At 36.1% G+C, this 23,359-nt stretch overlaps 1 protein-coding gene and 1 long non-coding RNA gene across 4 annotated transcripts in view; one reads left to right on the top strand and one right to left on the bottom strand.

Annotated features, from left to right (window-relative positions):
- slc4a3 (solute carrier family 4 member 3) overlaps window positions 1–10,815 on the top strand; it is a 64,594-nt gene extending 53,779 nt beyond the window's left edge. For both annotated transcript variants that reach the window (XM_083537488.1, XM_083537489.1), the window contains 11 exons: window positions 2,057–2,279; window positions 2,801–3,016; window positions 3,508–3,656; window positions 4,002–4,196; window positions 5,039–5,251; window positions 6,060–6,149; window positions 6,597–6,763; window positions 7,886–8,139; window positions 8,304–8,473; window positions 8,908–9,081; window positions 9,897–10,815. In XM_083537488.1, coding sequence (XP_083393614.1) covers window positions 2,057–2,279; window positions 2,801–3,016; window positions 3,508–3,656; window positions 4,002–4,196; window positions 5,039–5,251; window positions 6,060–6,149; window positions 6,597–6,763; window positions 7,886–8,139; window positions 8,304–8,473; window positions 8,908–9,081; window positions 9,897–9,974 — 1,929 coding nt within the window. In that variant the 3' untranslated portion in view covers window positions 9,975–10,815. The remainder of the gene's footprint in view (window positions 1–2,056; window positions 2,280–2,800; window positions 3,017–3,507; window positions 3,657–4,001; window positions 4,197–5,038; window positions 5,252–6,059; window positions 6,150–6,596; window positions 6,764–7,885; window positions 8,140–8,303; window positions 8,474–8,907; window positions 9,082–9,896) is intronic.
- Window positions 10,816–13,836: 3,021 nt separating this feature from the next.
- On the bottom strand, window positions 13,837–22,657 carry LOC310723981. 2 transcript variants are annotated; one of them, XR_014532872.1, is made up of 5 exons: window positions 22,416–22,657; window positions 19,773–19,801; window positions 18,127–18,204; window positions 17,590–17,728; window positions 13,837–16,796 (listed from the first exon to the last, which is right to left on the bottom strand). It is a non-coding gene; the product is annotated as an uncharacterized lncRNA (long non-coding RNA). The 2 variants fall into 2 exon arrangements; XR_014532873.1 differs by lacking the exon at window positions 19,773–19,801 and having other exon boundaries at window positions 22,416–22,654.
- Between the last annotated feature and the right edge of the window lie 702 nt (window positions 22,658–23,359).

Genomic DNA, 23,359 nt, shown 5'->3' on the forward strand with positions numbered 1-23,359 from the left:
TCGGAGCTCGCGAGGGTTAGGGACCAAGACCGGTCGCGAGTTCCGAATTTTCGCGACCTTTTGATACGCCCCTTCCAACCCAGTAAAAACCCAAAGAAGACTATACGAAATCGATTTAAATTAGTAAATAACACTATTTCACTCCATAACACTTAATTATTAGACAATTTTAATTAGATAAACCATGATTAGAAATGTTAAAACTAGCGTTTTGAGCAGCTCGCGGTTGCTCATGAGGCGATCTGAATGAGAGTCGCCGGTCGGAATGAAAGTCGCGAGCATGCGAGGTCGCGAGCGCTGAGGCCGCGAGCTCCGAGGTTCCACTGTATTTGGTCAATAACAAAAGTTCATCTCAATACTTTGTTATAGACCCTTTGTTGGCAATGACAGAGATCAAATGTTTTCTGTAAGTCTCCACAAGGTTTTTACACACTTTTGCTGGTAGTTTGGCCCATTCAGATCTCCTCTAGTGCAGTGATGATTTGGGGCTGTCGCTGGGCAACACGGATTTTCAACTCCCTCCAAAGATTTTCTATGGGGTTGAGATCTGGAGACTGGCTAGGCCACTCCAGGACCTTGAAATACTTCTTACGAAGCCTCTCTTTCGTTGCTCGGGTGGTGTGTTTGGGATCATTGTCATGCTGAAAGACCCAGCCACGTTTCTTCAATGCCCTTGCTGATGGAAGGAGGTTTTCACTCAAAATCTCACGATACATGGCCCCATTCATTCTTTCCTTTACACGGATCAGTCATCCTGGTCCCTTGAGTTAAGTTTTTACCAAAAAGTTATTTTTTGGTTTCATCTGACCAAATGACATTCTCCCAATCCTCTTCTGGATCATCCAAATGCTCTCTAGCAAACTTCAGATGGGCCCGGACATGTACTAGCTTAAGCAGGGGACACATCTAGCACTGCAGGATTTGAGTCCCTGGCAGCGTAGTTTGTTACTGATGGTAGCCTTTGTTACTATTCTTGTGATCCTTTTGACCCCACAGGGTGAGATCTTGCATGGAGCCCCAGATCGAGGGAGATTATCAGTGGTCTTGTATGTCTTCCATTTTCTAATAATTGCTCCCACAGTTGATTTCTTCACACCAAGCTGCTTGCCTATTGCAGATTCAGTCTTCCCAGCCTGGTGCAGGTCTACAATTTTGTTTCTGGTGCCCTTTGACAGCTCTTTGGTCTTGGCCATAGTGGAGTTTGGAGTCTGACTGTTTGAGGTTGTGGACAGGCGTTGTTTATACTGATAACGAGTTCAAACAGGTGCCATTAATACAGGTAACAAGTGGAGGACAGAGGAGCCTCTTAAAGAAGAAGTTACAGGTCTGTGAGAGTCAGAAATCTTGCATTTTGTAGGTGACCAAATACTTATTTTCCACCATAATTTACAAATAAATTCTTTGAAAAACAGACAATGTGATTTTCTGGATTTTTTTTCATAGTTAAAGTGTACCTATGATGAAAATTACAGGCCTCTCTCATCTTTTTAAGTGGGAGAACTTGCACAATTGGTGGCTGACTAAATACTTTTTTGCCCCACTGTAAATGTTGTGATTAGCTTGACCAGTAAGCAATAATCACTGAACCACTGACTGCAGGCATAAACCACTAGTTGTCATTTCTAAACCTGGAGTGTCAAACCTAATTAAATTTCTTGTTTTTCCTGCACCACCATGTCTTAGTTTTATGGTATTCTGACACTGGACTGTTGTTTTGGCTGGATTGTTGTTTTGGCTTAAGCACAGAGCAGTAGTAATCCAGAAGCATTATCTGGCAGTTTTATATAACCACAACTGTGGAACCCAACTCTGAATACAGTTTACTTTCTTTACATATTGATTGACATGAATTTTAAATTTAACTTAAGTTGTTAATTCTGAAATTTTAATACTGTATATTTGAGAGAAATTGATAGGTCTGCATTAAATCATCAGCAATCATCAACCTGTGAATCTGCTAAGTATTGGACAACGAATGGAAAATGATGGTTAAGGACAATTTATTTTTTAATTATCGCTAAAACTGATATTTAGTGCTTCTCTTGGCCTTTCTCAGAACTTCCATGAAGTGGCCTACTTTGCTGATGACCGTCAGGATCTGCTTAATGGTATTAATGAGTTCCTAGACTGCAGCATTGTGATTCCACCCTCAGACGTAGAGGGCAAGGACTTGCTAAAGACAGTGGCCTCCTTTCAGAAGCAGATGCTACGCAAGCGCAAGGAGAGAGAGAATAAGAAAAGCCTGTGTGGAGTGGCAGGACCTAATCAGGAGACCAAATGTGAGTCTTTTTAGTGGTAACTATCTGCAAGTTTTATGTTCTGAACATAAGTAGACATGGTGCTAATGCAATGGGTGGTTTCTAGACTGAATGGAGTAGTCTGTGAATGTAAATCATAAGATTACACTTAGTTATGGTGTAAACTGCTGTCAATAAGAGAAGCTATGAAGAGTGGTGTTAAAAATAGACTTTCGTAATATATACACAATTTGTGTAAAATATAGAGTAATGTTCTAACATGCTGCTTGTCATGTGATTTAGGATATAACCCCTGACTGCCTTGAGATAAAGTCTGTGGAATTATGGAATCTGTGGCAGCTTTCTTTAGAGAAATATCTTTGAATACCTGAAATATTTCTCTTTTCATAAAAAATGCACTTAAAATCTGGATTGGCATCAATTAATAACTAAATCATAAATCTGTAGAATGATCTTTACTACTTTAGTACTTTCGATTTCAATTTCAACAAATCACATGACATGAGTAATAAGCTGATGAGTTTTATGGTATCCTCTGTCAGATCCCAATGAAGATGATCAGATGGATGAGGAACTAGAGGTGGATCCGCTGAAACGCTCTGGGATCCCATTTGGGGGGCTAATCCATGATATTCGCCGCCGCTACCCACACTACATAAGTGATCTGAAAGATGCGGTGGATATGCAGTGCTTTGCTGCTGTCATTTTCATCTACTTTGCTGCCCTTTCACCAACCATCACTTTTGGTGGACTGCTAGGTAATGGAAATGTTAGTTATTGATAGCTTTTATTAACCATATTTATATTCTTTACCATATTATTCAGGAGTAACAAAGTAAAATAAAGCTAGAATATGGGCAAATATAATCAAAATAAAAAACTTAAATGTAATACCAATAATTGCTAGAAAACCTGAACTTGTGTTTCCCTGACTCTGGGTGCTCGGTTTAGTGTCGACCTCCAATAAACGTTCTGGAATATGTATTAGCTTTTCTAAATTGCCCATTCGTGTGACTGTGTGAGTATAGGGCACTGTAATGGACTGGTTTTGTATTTAGGCTGTATTCCCATGTCATGCACAGTGTTCTTGGGACAGGTTCTGAATTCATTGAAACCAATCCTGTAAAATGAATAAAAGCAAAGGCTCGCATTATTGAGCATGAGGTTTATATACGCAATCACAATTTAGTTTTGTTTTGGATCTGCTACCATTAAATGTGCTCAGACACCAATGTTCTGGTTTATTTAGGAGAGAAGACTCAAGGTATGATGGGAGTGTCTGAACTCATTATCTCGACATCAGCAGTCGGGGTGCTGTTTTCCCTGCTGGCAGGACAGCCACTTCTCATTATTGGCTTTTCCGGGCCTCTTCTAGTGTTTGAGGAGGCCTTCTATAAGGTAAACTCCCACTAAACCACAAAGCCACAGCCAAACCAACCTGCTCAATACCAAGGACTTACTGAGTGGTGAAAGTTTCCTAGCTCATTATATTACTTCATACAAAATGTGTGGCTGTTACAGTAATCTTTTAGACTTTAGGTATGATGTTGACTCATTTATTGTGGTTTATCCAAATAATGTAAGGTCAAGGACCAATATTTATTATTTAAGGCTAAGAAAAGTTGAGGAAAGAATCAGTTCTACCAATAAAAATATACAGAATAGTTTTTCAGGTATTGGATTTTAAGGTTGCACCTAATAAGACTGTCTCTAAAGTATTCATTTCTCTGTTTTCTGGAATAGTTCTGCCAGGCGCAGGGCTTCGAGTACCTTACAGGTCGAGTATGGATTGGCTTCTGGCTCATTTTCATTGTGCTGGTGATTGTAGCGGTGGAAGGCAGCTTCCTTGTGCGCTACATCTCGCCCTTCACTCAGGAGATCTTTGCCTTCCTTATTTCCCTCATCTTTATTTGTGAGACCTTCTCCAAACTCTTCAAGGTGATAATCCAGTGCACACAATCGCAACAACTAGACAATCTTGTTATATTGGTATCGGTATATTTTGTGAAAGAAAGATACACTTGAGATAAAAGTACCCATGTAAAAATAATAATAATAATAATAATAATAATAATAATAATAATAATAATAATAATAATAATAATAATTGGGGTGGGTTGAGATGGTAAGTGCATCAGATACATTAGGATATGACACTAATTAAATGCATTTGCACCTACAATAGCAGAATCGTTTGGTGATGGTTTGTAGATTCTAATCTGAAATTTTCATTTGCTCATTCTAATAAATGAGCATGTAACATTCCTAATTTATTACTGCGAAACAAAATGTATTACTTGACTTATACTAAAAACTGTATTAAGTGCTAGATAGATATATTGTATAGAGTGCTTTTAGTTGTAGACATTGTCATAAACTACAGCTGTGTGTCATAAACAATGATCTGGCTCTAGATTCCTAATAAGCAATTCAGTGCAAACACTGGCAGCATAAGGTTGTTTTTGAGTTGACTTAAGGAAGAAACCTTGAAAGCAACCAAACTCAAAAGGTCCCCATCATTTCATGGCATCAGATTATAAATCACTACAGTATACAGGTTTATTAAAGTGAAAACTACCAGTACAATGAACAATGAAACTCGCAGTAATTATACTCTATAAGCTGCTGTTATTTTTGTCATGTTTTTTGTTGACCTGATATTATACACAGTTAGATACCATATAAAAAGTCATATGACATGTAAGTACTATTCTGTTACTAGATCTAGATTCGAATATTATACAAAGTCCAATAATCTTCAACAATGATTTTGGTTGTAGATATTCCAGGAACACCCACTGATGAAAACCTATCCAGTCTCTCCAGGCCCTCCTGTGCATGGACAACCAGAATCAGAAAGCAATGTTGTAACTGAGGGTCTAATTCTTAACCAGCCCAACACTGCCCTACTCTCCCTTGTGCTCATGCTGGGAACCTTCTTTGTGGCCTTTTTCCTTCGAAAGTTCCGCAACAGTCGCTTCCTCGGTGGCAAGGTAGAAGATTCACACCAATACACTTATGTTACTACTGCTGTATTGTGTATTTATTCTTCCAAAATAAGATGTGTTGATATGCTATGATTTATACGATTGTGTTGCACTTGTCCTTTTATTGAAATGTACTTGCATTATTACTGTATTAGAGTTACACTAGTGTTACACTAGGATATGCTGTGTGTATTTATGTGAGTGTACAAAGCATACACATTATCTAAACCACAAAGCAAATAACAACAATGTGTTGCCCAGTATATTGTTTAGGTTGCCTGGAAACTGGGCAAAATCTGTGGTTACTAGCACAATAGCATTTGTCAAGCTGATTAGCTAATTAAGCATATTATTGCAGTCTATGTGAAGCAAACTATGTGAAGTTGGGATTTTTATTCTGTTCTAACAAAGTTTTTAAGGTAGCAAATTTTGTTTGCAACATCATCAACAACAAAATTCTCAACAAGTAGTTGATTATAAAGTAGTTGGTTATGATGTTTCTGTTTTTACCTCACGTATAAAAACTAATGTTACTTAGTTGCTAAAGTGATCTGTGCATTCTAATTAATAAAAGCCTTTAGGTCCTCAGTCCAACAGACTGAAAGATGTGATGCTCAGTCAATTTAATCCTAGCTACATCCCAAATTAATATGAGAAGATTCTTACTCATCCAACAAAAAAACCCCTCTAGCTTGGAACAGACCTGAAACTGACCCTGCCTGACTAGGGCATCCTGGGTACTTCTGCTGTAATGCAACACAAGATTAAAGGTACTTGAGCAGTCTTTTTTGTTCCTCTGTTTCATTGTTTGAAGGTCAGGAGAATTATTGGAGATTTTGGCATACCCATCTCTATTCTTCTATCTGTAATAGTGGACCTCCTCATCCCTGACACTTACACACAGGTATTTATACTAATATGTAATATACAGTGTGTGTGTGTGTGTGTGTGTGTGTGTGTGTGTGTGTGTGTGTGTGTGTGTGTGTGTGTGTGTGTGTGTGTGTATATATATATATATATATATATATATATATATATATATATATATATATATATATATATATATATATATATATATACACAGTATATAGATAGATAGATAGATAGATAGATAGATAGATAGATAGATAGATAGATAGATAGATAGATAGATAGATAGATAGAATAATCTATACTGAGTAGCAGTGTATGTTCAGATTCTCTGTGCTTGCTCATACTTTTTATTAAATACTTGCCTGTAATTGAAGCCAGGTTTCTTTCAGAGTGCATATTAGAATGTGGTTAAATGCTTGGCATGGCTCAGTGACCAGCGAGGCCTGGGATCTGAGCAACAGTGTTTTTGTGGTTGCAGAAACTGAACGTGCCCTCTGGTTTCTCGGTCACATCTCCTGACAAACGAGGCTGGTTCATCAGCCCGTTTGGAGACAAACAGGCCTTCCCCACTTGGATGATGGGAGCCTGCGTGGTTCCTGCCCTTCTCGTCTTCATCCTCATCTTCATGGAGACGCAGATCACAACGTGAGTTTGGCTTTATATCCTCGCCATGTTGTTTATGTTTTCTTTTTCTTTTAACAAAAGATTTACATTATGTTGTTCGAGGTCATTTTGTTTCCACGAGTCTAACCATAACAATCATCTCCAGTCCAAACCGAGTTCAACAAAGCATTCAAAGCTATTGTTTTTAACTGGGCTGTAATAAAAAATCATTCATAAATCAGTAATATTTATTAATGAGTTGGTTTATTTTTTACATGAACATATGGGTAAAGCTGTAAAACTGAAAGCTTCTCACTCAATTTGTGAAGAGCTGCTTACTAATGATCACTGTAGTGGAGGCTTGTGCCGCTAGTTTATTAATTTTGTTGCTTCTGCGGTGATTCAATTGTCCCATAGTTGTGCCATGTTATGATGTTGATCATAAGAATGATGCATGTGGTTTGAAAATGATGTTCTGCTCTGAATGATGACAGATATATAGTCACTAATAAATATAAACTTTCAAGGCAAAAAAAAAACCCAACAAAGTTTTTTTTACACAAAGCCTCAATGAGCTGTTATTGCAGTTGATTTGCATTATATTTTGTAATGAATGAATCAAATATATTTTTATAATATAATCTTTTTTTATATGAAACCTTGACAATGAAAAGACAATTGCTTTTTTATTTTATTTTGCAAATATATCCCTTTCAGTGATGTCTTAAATCTGTCATTTTATATATTTATTATTATATATTTGATAGTTTGTCAGTATTTCGTATGAGAGTAGGTCATGCAACTGTAAGATTAATAATGAAGTTTACTTTGGCCACTCTATTAAACAGTAGATGGTTTTCCCATAGCAGTATGCCATTAAGTCCAGGCTCACTCTAGCTAGATACCTTATTAATGCACTAAATAAAGTGGTCAGTGCAGTTACCATAAAAAGAGCGGTTTAGGAGGATTTTATTAGTGTTATTGGATATGAAAACTCTCCATTGATTAATACATGCATGCACTGACAGTTACAATTTATGATATTAAATATTTAATGCAAATATAAAGCTTAAAATATACAATTGTGTACTGTATTCTCAGATTTCTGCCCCTCTCTCTCTCTCTCTCTCTCTCTCTCTCTCCCCCCCCCCCCCCCCCCGATAGGCTGATAGTAAATAAGAAAGAGCGTCGCTTGTTGAAGGGTTCAGGTTTCCACTTGGATCTGCTGCTGATTGTGATTCTGGGTGCTATCTGCCCACTCTTCGGCCTGCCGTGGTTGACAGCTGCCACTGTGCGCTCTGTCACCCATGTCAATGCTTTGACAGTAATGAGCAAAGCAACAGCTCCTGGAGAAAAGCCTATGATCCAGGAGGTTAAAGAGCAGAGACTGACTGGGATGTGTGTCGCCATACTCGTGGGTAAGAGTAGTAAGAGCTAACAAGTAACAAAAAATAATAATAATAATAATAAAAACATTTGAATTTATTTTCTTTTCATTGTGCGGCATTGTATTTTATTACACTGTTTTACGCTTCTTTGCGTAACTGTTTCGAATTTCTGTACATATATCTGAAACCTGCAGGGATGTCCATTGTGATGACAGATGTGCTGCGCCATATTCCACTGGCTGTGCTTTTTGGGATTTTTCTGTACATGGGCATCACCTCCCTGACTGGTATCCAGCTTTATGAGCGCATCACACTCATGGTGACTCCTGCAAAACACCATCCTGATCACAACTTTGTTACAAAAGTAAGGAGAAATGATTTGGAAAACAGTTTTTCATATTACTACCGCTCTTGTAAAAAATACTCCGCCCTAAGAGAAAAATTTGCTTAAGGGCTCCTGCAACAAGTATTCTGCTATGCATTTAGATTGCTGTTATAAATGTCATGAATAAGTTGCATAAGTTTGATTGGATTTTGAGGAAGTGGCCGATATTAAATAATAAATATAAGATGAATTCTTGGATTATCTCCTTGGAGGAATATTTGAACATTTAATAATGATGCCCCCACAAGGTGGTGCCCAAACCCTCACTTTCCTTTTTTAATTCTTTCAATATAATCCTCAATATTGATGATAATTATTTAAGATAATACATTTACATCAGGTAACAATTACTGGTAATATGGCATTAAAAATTAATAAAATAAATAAAACTGGTGTCACTTATATCTCCTTAGGTGAAGACATGGCGTATGAACATGTTCACTATAATCCAGCTGTTATGTATTGCGCTCTTGTGGGTGGTGAAATCCACTGTGGCGTCTCTGGCTTTCCCTTTCATCCTCATCATGACCGTGCCGTTGCGAAGACTCATCCTTACAAGGATCTTTGAGGAGAGGGAGCTGGCAGCTGTAAGTCACGCTCATAAATCAGCTTGTAGTTCTTGTACAGGTCCATAAAGTCTTTAAAAATATGTATTCTTAAAGCTAGTCATTTCCAGAGCTGGAAAAAAATACAGATTCTCAGAAACACTTTGGAAAATATATTGTTAAAGTAATATATTGACTCTAAAAGTCACTAAAGTCTTACATCTGTGTCTTTCACATAAGACATTCGCTTATTTTTCGGTTTCGGGAGTCTGCCTAATGCTTATAACATTTGTTTTCATTTTTAATGATACTGTTAGTAATTTTTATTTTTTTTAAAGAAAGGAAGAAAGTCAGGACCAAGTATGTTTTTAAGAAAGGTCACTAGCCGTATTAATGTCATGCTAAACGATATGTTCGGAATGTACTTATGCCATTGTGGCTGAATAAGCATAAGTGGAGGTTATTATAAAAGTAACTGGAGACTAAATGTGGAATGGGATGTTCAAAAAGCTCATAGGAATCATATGGTCAGGTGTCCACAAACTTTTGTCTATATAGAGTAAGTAGCTGCAATACCCAAGTCTGAATATGTGTTAATATTGAGGGCTTTATATTTAAAGGGCTCTATATCTTCATTCATTTTTGTGGTAAAATTCTTTCTCAAATTAGATTCTTTTGGATGTTTTTAGATTCTATTGAATTTCTCTTACTTTATGCCTGATCACGTGACTCCTTTGTGATTTCCTGAATGTACCTCAGTTCTTTGTTATTTTAAAGGAAAGTGAATTCCACAACTATAGAAAATCCTCATACATGATGTATTGGATGTAAAGGAGCTTATAATTTTTTTCCTACAGTTGGACGCAGATGAGGATTCACCCAATTTTGATGAAGATGGTCGTGACGAGTATAATGAGATTCACATGCTTGTGTAGACCCGGTGTCTGGTCACAGGATAAACCGCCTAAAAGGTGACACTCACCATGATGTACGATGATGAACTCAGATAATCTACTCTCATTCAAAAATGTGTTGTGTGTATATTCAGATATTGTACTTATGCTGTGTAAAATGGAGATATTGATGCCAGAGATTCACAGGATAGATTCTTAGATTCCTTTCTGTGGTGGTTATTCTTATTTATTTATTAGACATTTTTTAAATTGATCTTCTGGTTTCTCATAAGTGGTCTCCCTGAAACTTGATGATGTCCAGTGTTTTACTGTCCTGATTCAGGACTGGTTGATTTTACTGTTTTAGCAGCACTAACACACCCGTTTTACCTCATGAAGTGCATGTTTATGAGCAGATACAGTGAGTCTATTGTATTAGAGCAGGGAAAGTCCTAAAATACACAACAGATCCAAAAGTACACCTTGCACCTTATATTGATGTATAAAGTCACTCCTTACCCTGAAATCACTGCATATAGAAGCCAACTTCTTGTCAGAGTTTCCTTTTTTGTTGTAGTGTAGCTACTGGCCACAGAACCTGAGTGAATTTCAATAGTACTAGTAATCTCACAATTTTTAGAGTTTTAAACACAAACACATTCTGTGTGATTCCATTTTTTTGTATGTGGTATGATATAATGCTGTCAATGCTGTCATGAAGACACGAACACGTAAGATTTCATTCTGATAGATTCTAATATTGATTTGCTGGCATACTGCAAAATGACTTTTTTCCTGAAAACAGCACTTACTTGTAACATTTGCAGTGATCTGGGCATTTCATAAGAGATGCAGAGCATTAAAAAAAAAGTTAGCACACCCATATACTTTTCCTATACTATTTATTTTGTGTTCATAATGTGAGATTTGTATGTTACATGCTAATGTTATATTTCAGTTCTTGTTTTACTGGAACAGTCAAAAGCCATAGTGTACATGATTTAAAGATGAAATGTACAGATTGTAAAGTTTAATTATAAAATCAGTTAATCCACTGGTGTATATGGATGCATTTAAAATTAGCACTCGAACTGGAAGTGAGAGTTTTGGGCTCCGCTTCATTCTGCTGCCAAAAAAGTGAACGAAATGCAGAGAGAAAACTCGGCATTCTTCCAATCTATCAAACTTTAACTAGTTTAAAGGAAGTAAATGACCTTTTAAAAAATCCACATTGTGGTGCCGCCAACAAACGAGTGGTCAAATTTCGTTTTTTATCTGTTTTTTTTAATCTTTTGACATGACATAAATGTTCGCCCGAGGACCTCGCAAGCTCCAAGATGGGTCCAGTGAACTTTCGTCCATATTTTTTATATGACCTGAAGTATTATTCTTCCAGTTTCATAACACTTTGAGCCACAGGGTGTGCGAACAGTAAAAAAGATGCCCTTTAGACTGTAAATAACATCCTGACTGGTTCCTGATGCATGTGCTTCATCACTGTGTACTTTACACAAATCACAAGAGCAGGTTCTGTTTTCACACAGACACACACACACACACACACACACACACACACACACACACACACACACACACACACACCGTTGCGTTTGAAAAGTTTTTTACCCAATTTACCCCACAGGTTTCGGAAATGGTGAAATACAATCATAAGGGATTACTTGTAAGACCAAATGCTGCTACACGTTCAAACAGGCTGTCAGTTGTGAGACCACACAGATGTTTCTATGTTGGTTGTCCTCAAGCTTCATAACTGAGTACAATATTGATGCCAAAAATCTTAGCTTGGGGTTTCATTTTTGAAGTAAGAAGTATCGCTAAGGGGGAAACCAGTGTTTGGCAGTAATTACAGTACAGTAGTGATTAGAGATTAAGACATTGGTGGTTCAGTGGCTAAAGTTCTGAGCTAGTGACCAGAAGATTGTAAAGACTCACAGGAATACCAGCAAATTGCTAAGCTCAATTGAAAGCCACTTTAAATAAAAGCATCAGCTAAATGAATGAATAAATGTGGTTAGCGAGAAATGATACTGAGAAGAAAATGCGCTCAGGTTCCTGCAGTTTTGCATTATGTACACGATGCCTGCGTGTTTCTGTGGGTTCTCTGGTTTCTTCCACATCCATAAAAACTTGCCAGTGTGGTGAAAAGTGGTTTTAATGAGCATGCAAATGTGTGCCTGCATAGTGACCTGCCACAGGCTATTGTCTCATGCAGGGTGTATTCCCATCTAACGCCCCAGAATGTTTCTAACTTAAGATCTGATCTTAATCCAGGATAAACTGGTTACTAAGGCTGAATGAATAAAAGAATGTATGGCATGAGTAATGCGTGGTGCTTGATTCAGTTCTTACAGCCCCAACACTGCCACTATTTTGTTTGTTTTCTTTATAGATAATCACATATATGCTGAATATATTTCATTGCTGCAAATTTCCAGGTGATCTGTTAATCCTATGGTCCTTTAGAGTGTGCCATATCCTGGTTGTAATAACATGCCTGCAGGCAGCTGTAAGAATGGCGCCAATGGTACGAGCGTTTGGAGATGGCTTTGTAAAGGAAGGGTTTAAATTAAACAGAGGTGGAGAGGAAACAAAAGGAACTCTTAAAAAGGCATCTATTGTCACGATGGCTGGCATTTTTGAGGTAATGTGGGTTACCAAGACTGCAGACTTATTGCTTACTCAAGCAGCCTAATGATCTTTAAAGCTACTGTTCAGCAGGGAAGTTTATAGGCCCAGTGGTGGCATAGAATACACCTGTGTATGCTGGAAGGTCTCAGATAACTCTTTTTTAAATATTTTTTGAGCAACAGAGTGTGTTTATGTGTTCGTTTGTCTGGACAGGCTCAGGAATGGTAAGAACTATAAAATTAAAACCATTAGGTCTGTTAGAGAAGGTCTGTGTGTGTGTGTGTGTGTGTGTGTGTGTGTGTGTGTGTGTGTGTGTGTGTGTGTATTTGTATTTGTGTGTATGTGAGAAAAAAAAGCATAGACCCACTTTCTGTCTGTGGTTTTTCAGATCATGACTTTGGATCATGATGAAAAAGTCCAAGATGGTCTAATTGACTAATGCCACCGGAGTAGCATGGCCCACCCACCTGATCCCATAAATGAAGTGTTATTTTGTAACATTATGTCGGACTGCTTTGCTTTCAATTTTCTCCCATACACTTTATTGCATTTGACACTGAATGTGTGCTTCACTTTCCAAAGAGTCCTACTTAGAGAAAAGTAATGGTGGTGAAAAAAGGATGGAGTCAGTTTGTATTAATTCTACAACCATCTTTCTTCTTATGTTCAGCAGTCAGAACAGTCGACCAAACCACAATTTTTACTAAACTTCAAATAGTGCATAAGTTTTAGTGTGGAAGGAGAAAGCTTATTCTATGGAGAGGGTGTAATGGAAAGTCCTGCTTGTTTTAAAAACATATTTTTCTGCATTTTCACAATATCTTTAAAATGAAACGTGTTTAAAAAAGAGAGAGAGAGAGAGAGAGAGAGAGAGAGAGAGAGAGAGAAAGAGAGAGAGAGAGAGAGAGAGAGAGAGAGAGAGAGAGAGAGAGAGAGAGAGAGAGAGAGAGAGAGAAAGCAGCCAGGGACCTCTTTAACTGCAAAAAAGATTTTACTGACCTCCTCAGCCCAGATTTCTTTTATGAATATAGTCCAGCCATTCAAATACTAGCCTCATTATTTTAAAAATGTACAATAATACTCTTAATATTTATTGAAGCCATAGAGCTTGTATATTATTATACTTTTCACAAAAGAAATCAATCCAAGTTGACTTTATTTATAGGTCAACATGTTTTTTTATTTTATTTAAGTGGCCAGTCACATAGGCTAACAACTACATGGACAGCTTTGATAATGGCAGGTATATACACTGTATGTGTATATATACACACACACACACACACACACACACACACACACACACACACACACACACACACACTGACCCTGTTATATAGACCCCCTTGGGAAAACTGCCAGAAAACCACTTTCTTAAAATCGAGGTAATTGTGCAAAAAAAAAAAAAAACCCTTACAGGCTTCCTGTAGTCTTTCCAGCACTTCAACCAACATCAATGTCAAGAGAAAACCTTTTGTTTACATTTACCTTTAACAGGCCACACACTCATGTCTACACTGAATGGCTTACCAGTGTATTTGATCACTTTTACCAAGTGATTCTGTGGAAGGAAGAGCACAAAAAAATGTTTTTTGGTAAAACTGATTTGTAAAGTAATAGCTGTATACCCTTGAAATACAATTTATATATGTGCTACATTTCTAAAAATCAATCCTGTTTGCAGCAATTTCACCTCAGCTACAAATAAGTGAAAACTCATGAAATATTGTCTTACATCACTGCAAATAAATGACTTTATATGTGCAGAGATGTGAAATTGTCTCGAAAGTATCTTGAATAAATTGAAATGTGTTTATGATTGCCTGTAAGATTACAGCAAACCCTTTTTTAAAACTCATTTTTAGACCAGTTATTGCTCATTCCAAGTTTGAAATATTAGTGTTCTGTTCTATTGGCAGATCATATTGTTTATGGTAAGCATTCACTTATAAAAGAAAGATGTCAGATTATTTGCTAGTAGAATATCAGAAACCTTCAAATGAATAAAATTGTCTAGACAAAGGTTTATAGTTAGTTTAAATTTGGTTTGTGGTCATTCTGTAGTTGAACGTATCCAATAGATTTGAATATATTCCAGGTATTTCCATTTGCCAGAATGTTTGCAATGTGGTTTCTTAAATCAAAATTGCATGCTGTGTTAATCTGTGCCCTTTGAGCATAAATATTTTTATGTACCACATTTTAAAACACTAGTTTATTACTGCGTGACATGATGGATTTTTTTTATACATGACTTTTAATATTTATTTTACCCATTAAGATGTTTGTAAATGGCAGTGCTAATGTCTGTCACCATTCAAGTGACCTACATACGATAAGGTATACAATATATGAGTAATATATGTTAGAGTAGTACATTTTCTTTAGGTACCAGATACTTAATATTAACTAAATGTAGTATGTGGATCATCACTATTGATCTCCTTCAACAGAGCCTAAGTTTATGTGATTCAGTGCTTGCACAGCTCAAACTTCTTTCACATCTGACAGATCTATTAATGACACTGTTTAAATGTCATGTGCTATCAGATATTTATCAGACTAGTCTCTTCTTTTGAAAAATGTCTTGCTTTGATGGATTAGATTGCTTTTAGCACTTATGTAAAAGTCTGATTTTCTGTCAGTTTGTCAGCCGTTAATTAGGTGCATCCTTGCATTTTTTTCGTTCTGCACCGTAGACCTTATACAGATGTGTAACATGTAATTTAGTTATAGCACTTTCAACACACAACATTCGTTTTAAAGACTATACTCACACATAAGTTATAAGAATAAGTTATATACCATAAAATTGGATAATGTATTTAAGAATTGAAAAATTATGAGGCTTTATTTATTCTATTTATTTGTAATATTTATTTATTGCAAGCCTTATATAAACAAGAGACTAACAATCAATTGCTTCATAAAGCTTCATTATCTGAATCAGATGCATTTGTAAGCTACTGACATGTGGTTAGTATAAGAGACTGCTCTCAGCAAAGACAATGACAGTAAAGTTTTTTTCCGATTGACATGACAGTACATGACTACACACCAGTGAAATATTTTAGTGACATAATTGAAATAAAAATATTGTTAAACCCATAAATATCACCTGCAAGTTTCCAATATTTTCGAATTGTATTGCATATAATGTAGAAATGTGTGCTTTTCATACAATCATCGCCCATGTGTCAAGTTAACTCAGTGTCTTTAACTCATCTCTGATTGTTGTCAGTCCCAAACAGACAACTTGTATAACTCAGTGTTGCTCTGTTGTTACTATGGTAAGAGATATAGTTTGTTGAAAACAAAAGGCAAACAAATTCTTCTGATAAGTAATGTATTACTCTAGCTTTAGCAATACTGAATACTGAGATAATGATGTTATGTGGATTTTATTAGCAGTAGAAATGACTTACTGTACACAAATGTTTTCAAACCACTGTAAAAGTTATTTTTTTGTCTGATAATATATATTAATATAAAATAAATATTTATGATGTTTTAACATACATTGATCTTTATGTGTAATTTTGTGTTTGTGTAACATCAGTCTTTCGTGTATAGGAGTAACAAAAAGAACTACATGGTTCTTAAGTACCATTCGTAAAAACACCTACTGAGGAAATATCTTTTGGAAGGATGTCTATCAGTCTAGTAAATATCCAGAGAAGTTTAGAATCTGTGCTAGATTTTGTAATTATTGAATAATTCAAAATTGTTTACCTCAGAAATACCCAGTGAATATGCGAATGTGAAAAATTGGCAGGAAAACTCATAAAAACATGTAAAAATAAACTAGTGGTAAAGAGTTTATATGTGGAACGGGAGTTTACCAGAGATTAAAAAAGTAATTGATGCTAAAATGTTTTGATCTTGAAACATATATACATATACACAACAAGCAAAGAAATAAGTAGTTGGTTAAATGCTATATTGTGAGTAAGCCTTTAAAGCAATGTGAGTCAATCTTAGACACTGCCTTCTAAAGTGGTGATAAAATGACAGAAAAAGGGGATAAGAAAAGTAAAGATAATGCTGGGCAGTATAAACAACAGCAGCGTAGTTCTACCCGGGTCCTTCAGGAAGCCGCAGCGGAAAAAATATGTGTGGTGGAGGTCCAAAAAGATCACGTTCTTCTGAGAGGGCTCAATGCACTTTGTGATATTAACCATGTATTCAATACAGTAGCTCAAGTTAGAGTAGTAGCTGAAGGCACAAAGACAGCAGAATTAGGGAGATTTAGCACATACTAGTTCTCTGTGTCGATCTAAATGTCTGTCACTGTCATGCACACATCCAGACATCAAAATGATTAGGACCATGTTGTAATGACAGTATTTCTATTAATTAAGTATCTATTAATGTAGCTACCCAGAATCCACATCAGCGCTAAAATTATTCCGTCTTAAAAAGGAAAAAATGTCTTAAGAACATCTTAAAAAATTCCCAGTGGCGATATGGTTATTCAAAACACACTCCTGGGAAGCTGAAAGCTATGAATTTCCCATAACAGCAGGCCAAAGGTCATATGGAGCCCTGCTGTATATGTAGACTATGATTTCCACTCTGGTTTAGATTATTGGTTCTAAAACTCAAATTAAACCTCATCTAAAAGTCTCTGTTATTATAGTCAGTGATTTGTCATGACTCATTCATTTATCAATTCTGTTATCTTCAGTATAAGGTCAGGATGGAGATGGATCTAATGTGTAGTGAAAATACTAAGCAATTGGATGCTAGTCTATTGCATATTGCAAGGCAATTTTAACAAGACCATTCTGTTTTCCAGGTGACCCTGGAGCTGTGGGTTGGCATCTCTATCTGCTGCTCTGTGGCTCTAGCCATAAAGCATTTGAAATCAGTAAATATTATGAATTTATGAGTAACTACGACAAACAATAGCTAAATCTTGATACTTATAACAGGAATGCATGGCTAAATCTGGAAACACAATAGATGTTCTGTAGCTTAAAGTAAAATTTAGACACAATACACACACCTTCGAGTGGTAGGCCATGGGCACACTTCATTGTAGTTGATGCCCTCCATGGCTTTTTTGTACCTAGGTACACAGGTGTTGTACACTCCGTGTTCGAACGCCACCCTGTCACAGGACAAAGCATCCAACCCATCAAACACTGAAAAGAAAAGAAAATCAATAAGAAAATGTTTCCTGGTGCACTGCAGAAACAACTACAACAACAACAAAAAAAACAACCTCCATTAGATAGAGCAATAAATTATAGTCAGCCTTAGATTTAATGTCTGTAAAAGGCAAATTCCCTTTATAAACAAAGTAGTTTGTGCATAAATACTGGTCCTTCACATATGAAGGGAAAAGTGGGAAAAACAAAGTTCAGTCCAGCATGATGCTCATTGTGGCCAACAATAGAAGTATGGTTTCAATTATTTTTTTCGATGGCATGAAGGCATACAACAGAAACACTGCTTAGAGCGAATATATTCAAAGAGCCGATACTTCTCTTGGAACTCATCTTGTCACTATTGACTTTTCCCAGCGTGTGTTTGTGATTACCTGCAAATGCTAAGTATATGATTAATGTGGTTGAGATCAGCGAGGTCATGATGTGTGCCATGTCTCCACGCTTTTCGTCTAGTTACAAGAAGAAGAAGAAGAAGAAGAAGAAGAAGAAGAAGAGAACACTTTTCAACATTTGAACAGTTGCAGATATTGTTGTGACATTGCTTTTTCTCACAGCACATGCTCAGGTGGTGAGGTAAGTGTAAGCAGTAATGTATTTCCTTTTGTTTGCTTGCTAAATCCTTTCATCCATAATTTATTAAGTGAGAATTAAATCCATGCATACGACTAAGTAGCTAGGGGTTAAAATGTCTTATTCAAGGGCTCTGAGATTTGACCTCACAATATTATAGTTGCTAGGGCATATCATTATACAGAACAGAGAAAATTGCAAGAATGGGCTTACTGAAGGGAAATACGGATGTGTTATCTGCATTGTCCTGACATCTTTATGAGCTTTTTCCAGCAGTGTACCTCATCATGTTTCAAGAGCTCCCTGGTGACTGTGCATTTGATTAGACTCCCACATCTTATGATTTATACTTCCTGAATATGCCTGACTTTTATTGTCAATGGGTAGATGTGTACTTACTCTTGAGCAAATACTAATGGAAAAACAGCTTCTGTAACTAATATATATATATATATATATACAAACACACACACACACACAGAACCAGTCAAATGTTTGGACACACCTTCTCCTTTAGTGTTTTTTTCAACATTGTGCATTAAAACTGAGTTCATCCAAACTATGAAAGTACATGTAAAGAATTATGTAGTAAACAAAAATAGTTCTCGGGTCCAACTTATCCCAAACCATCTCAACTGGATTTTGATTGGATGATTGTCAAGACAAGGTCATCTGATGCAGCATTCAATCACTCACCTTCTTGAACAAAAAGCTCTTACATAACTTAGGGGTGTGTTTGGGGACATTGTCCTTTTGGAAAACATATTATCGTCCCATTAAGTGCAAACCAGAAGGGATGGCATGTTATGCTGTTTAAGTGTGCCCTCAATTTTAACTAAATTACCAAAAGTTTCACCAGCAAAGCAACCCCACACCATGACACCTCCTCCATGGTTCACAGTGGAATCCACACATTTTGGAACCGTCTGTTCACCTTCTTTGCATCTAGCAAAGACATAACAGAATTAGAATCAAAATCTCACATTTGGACTCAAGTGGACTTGAATGTCTTTGGACTCATCAGACCAAAGACATTTTTCCAATGATCTAATATCGATTGTTTGTGTTTCTTAGCCGCAATTCAATGATGGAGATCTAAATCATGCAGTCTTCTCTGAACAGTGGATATTAAAATGTCTGCCACTTGAACCCACAAAATCATTTAAATTGGCGGTTTCTGGGGCTGGCAATATTAATAAACGTAGCCTCTTCAGCAGAGGTAGCTCTTGGTCTTCCTCTCCTGGGACGGTCCTCATGAGAGCCTGTTTCATTATAGCATTTGATGGTTTTGGGGACTGCACTTGGAGGATACATTTAAAGATTAACTGACCATTATTTCTTAAATTGATGATGAATGGTCTTTTCTCTTTAACTGAGTGTTTCTTGCCACAATATGGATTTGTACAGTAACTGTAGCAGCTCTAATATTGACATACTCTGTACTCACCCTTTCCTCTGCACAAGGCAACTGATGATCTAAAGCACATAAAGAAGGCAAGAAATGTCACATCTAAATGTCATCTAAGTTGATGTAAAATATAAAACATATTCTGGGTTGTTTAACACAATTTGTTTACTACATAATTTCTTACGTTCTTATATAGCTTTGATGTCTTCGGGATTATGTTCAAATAATATATTTATACATTAAATATATTTTATAGATATATATGTTTATTTTTAATAAAATGCAAAGTAAACAAAAAGAAAAAATAATCTAAATCAAAACAATATTTGGTGTGACTATCTTTTGCCTTACAATTCTTACACTTGCACAAATTCAGGGATTTTTTTAGGATCAGAGTCTGGTGTATGATTAACCAGTTATACCAAGCTGGAGCTAAAGATCATTAATTGGATATGTAGGCTGAAATGCAGTCATGAAATGAAACAGAAACAGCGGTGTAGGAGGCTTAAAACTAATTGAGGAACAGTCAAACTGCTACTAATGTGAGGTTGTGGAAGTTTCATGTTACAGGTCATACACCAAAACAAGACTGAGCACAGGTAGTTATACTGCATCAGCAAGGTCTCTCCAAGGCAAAGATTTAATAGCAGACTAAGATTTCAAGATATGCTGTTTAAGCTATTTTTGTAGAAGCACAAATAAATGGCAGAAGAAAGTCATATCATGCTTACTTCTCTTTGACTTCAGAAGATGTCCAATATTACCATTAGCAAAAGAACTGGCAAACACACATCTACTCTTTGAAGAATTCTAGCCAGAATTGGTCTTCATGGAAGAAATACAGCCAAAAATCCACACCTCCAACATGGAATCAAAGCTAAGCGACTTAACTATGCAGGATAACATAGGAGCTGAGAGAGATGGATTACAGGAGAAATACGGGCAGACACTACTCCATCATGCAATACAATCAGGGAGGCATCTAACTGGCACCAAATTTATTCTGCAGCAGGACAAAAAAAACAAACATACAGAGAATGCCATTAAGAACTAACTTTAGTTTAGAGAATAACAAGTGATAGTTTGGACCCAAAAGATCCTTGATCTCAACATACTTGAGTCTGTCTGGGATTACATGAAGAGACATCAAAAACTGTGTGCAAGTGTTCCTGGAAGAATTGATGCTGTTTTGTAGGTAAGTGTCGTCTCACCAAATATTGATTTTATTTGATGATTCGATCTGAATGTGTAAAAGGTTGTTTAAAAAAGCACATACAAACTGTACTAGAAGAGGTTTTGCTAGTACATTTTAATTTTTGTTCACTTTCCTTGTTTAAGTTAAACCATTCATATTTATTCCTGAAGATCATGGGGTGAGAAAAAGTACATTCTAACATTCTTTTTATTCGTTACTTAATACATTTTCAATAAAAAGAATTGATTTAACACTAATAATCAAATTAAACACTCCTGACCAACAAAATTAAAATGATTATATTTTAAATCAATCTAAATCGATCTAACCTGGATAGGCTGTGCTAGGTAGGGCAGATAACTAAATAATGAGTAATCTTTTGAGAGAAAAACCATTCCAGAACATTTTCATCCAGACGTGTTTTTGTGTGTTAATTCTTTTCTCAAACATTTTAATCTTGATTTATTGTTCGCAAGAAGACAACAAAACTGAATTTCACTGTCTCACTTTTCCATTAAACGGTTTACAAGTAGACAAGCAAATTGTGACACAGGAGCTCTCTGAAGTGCATTCGTTTTCATTCATTGTTAGTTTTCTGACCAATTCTTTTGCTAAAAGCTTAATGCTTGTAGAGATGAAATGGATGAATCTGTATACAAATGGATGAATCTGTATTTATTTAAAGTAAAGCATTAGAATGTCCTTGAATAGAATACTAAAGACTTTAAATAGATACATGCACGAATTTTGCACCCACTGAAATCTTAAAACTTCTCTGTACATATATATATATATATATATATATATATATATATATATATATATATATATATATATATATATATATATATATACACACACACACACAACTAAATCACATTTTACCAGAAAGAGAAAGAAAATGTTCTGTTATTGAGATGTGTCTCTTTTGTTCTACACTAACATAAGCTTCTTGAAATGTGCAGCAATAATAATCTGAAACTAAATGTAAGTTTGAAACCATACTAGTTTGACATAAATTTAAGTCTTTCTGTATGTGTGTGTATATATATATATTCAGTAACAAAATTTTTCGTCAGGATGATGTTTGTCTACAAGACCAGCTGTGGGGCAACATGAAACATTTCTAAAACACATTTCTGTGTAAGGAAATTATGACTTGATAAATGACAAACAAACTTGTAAAACCTTGAAAAAAAAAGAACATTTTTGCAAAAATAAATCAAATAAATCAATTCTCAAAATGGAACACGTGTTTCTCATCCAGTTCCTCTTAGTCAGCTTAAATCCAGACTTGTGGTTTTATGTCACATTATAAAAGGGAGGAGCTGTAATTTAAAACACATTCATGCAATAAATAACTAGAGTTATAGAATTACAGTCATTAAACACGTCAATCTTACAACAAAAAAAAAAATCTTTTTTTCTTTTTTTTTTTTTTTTTTTTTACAAAACAGAACAAATTTGAACTAATGTACCTTTCTTACCTTGGTTTTGGATGTATTCTTACTTCATATCACCTATAAAAAAAAAAGGGAAAAAAAAAAGGAAGATTGTATGTGCAAAGTAATACCAAGATTCTTGCTGTTGCTGGAGCCCTTTAGTAAGCCCTCTGGCAGTCTGTTGTTATCAATGGGAATGAAACTAGCTGTCGCAATTACCAGCCCTGAGCTGCTGGACTTTTCCCATGTCCCTGCTTCCTTTCCCATGTCCCTGTGTGTTAATCCCTTTTTTTCCTTAGGAATGTTGTAGTCTCTTGTCATTCCCATGTGAACTGGAAAAAAAGCCCTTCCTGTTTTATTAATAAGGGATGTACAGTACCATCATGCAGTCTCTAATGAAGGAGAAAACATTTCAGGGTTCAGGGTTGTCAATAGAAATCATAAAAATCATGGTGAACTTTCCTAACATCCCCTATCCCCCCCCCCCCACACACACACACGCAAACACACACACAAACTCTGTCAGTTACTTTGATTAATTACAAACAGACAATTCACATTTCACTGTAATTTTTTTTAATGCAATTTGTGTGTTTGTGTGTGTGTGTGTGTGTGTGTGTGTGTGTGTGTGTGTGTGTGTGTGTGTGTGTGTGTGTGTGTGCGTGCGCATTACATAGCAAGAATTCGCTAAATTAATAGATATCCTATCATTGTTGTACTGTAATCAGTTACAAGGACGCCAAATTATAGTAGGCTTTGGTAGTTAAAAAAGTTTGCTTTTAACCTCTCACATAGCTTATCTCCAGTTGCCAAATTCAACATGTAGTTCATGCGGAAAAAAACAGCGTTCCAACCCAACCCAACTCAATCAACAATGACTGTTGCTTCTTAACTGACCTCAAAGCATATGAAGAGGATGCTCAAAGTTTGCCCATAGACATAATCAACCATAATGTTTATCTCTCACCAGACTCTATGACTGCAGTCAA

This window comes from Silurus aristotelis, assembly GCF_946808225.1.
Source record: "Silurus aristotelis genome assembly, chromosome: 3".
NCBI classification, from domain to species: Eukaryota; Metazoa; Chordata; class Actinopteri; order Siluriformes; family Siluridae; genus Silurus; species Silurus aristotelis.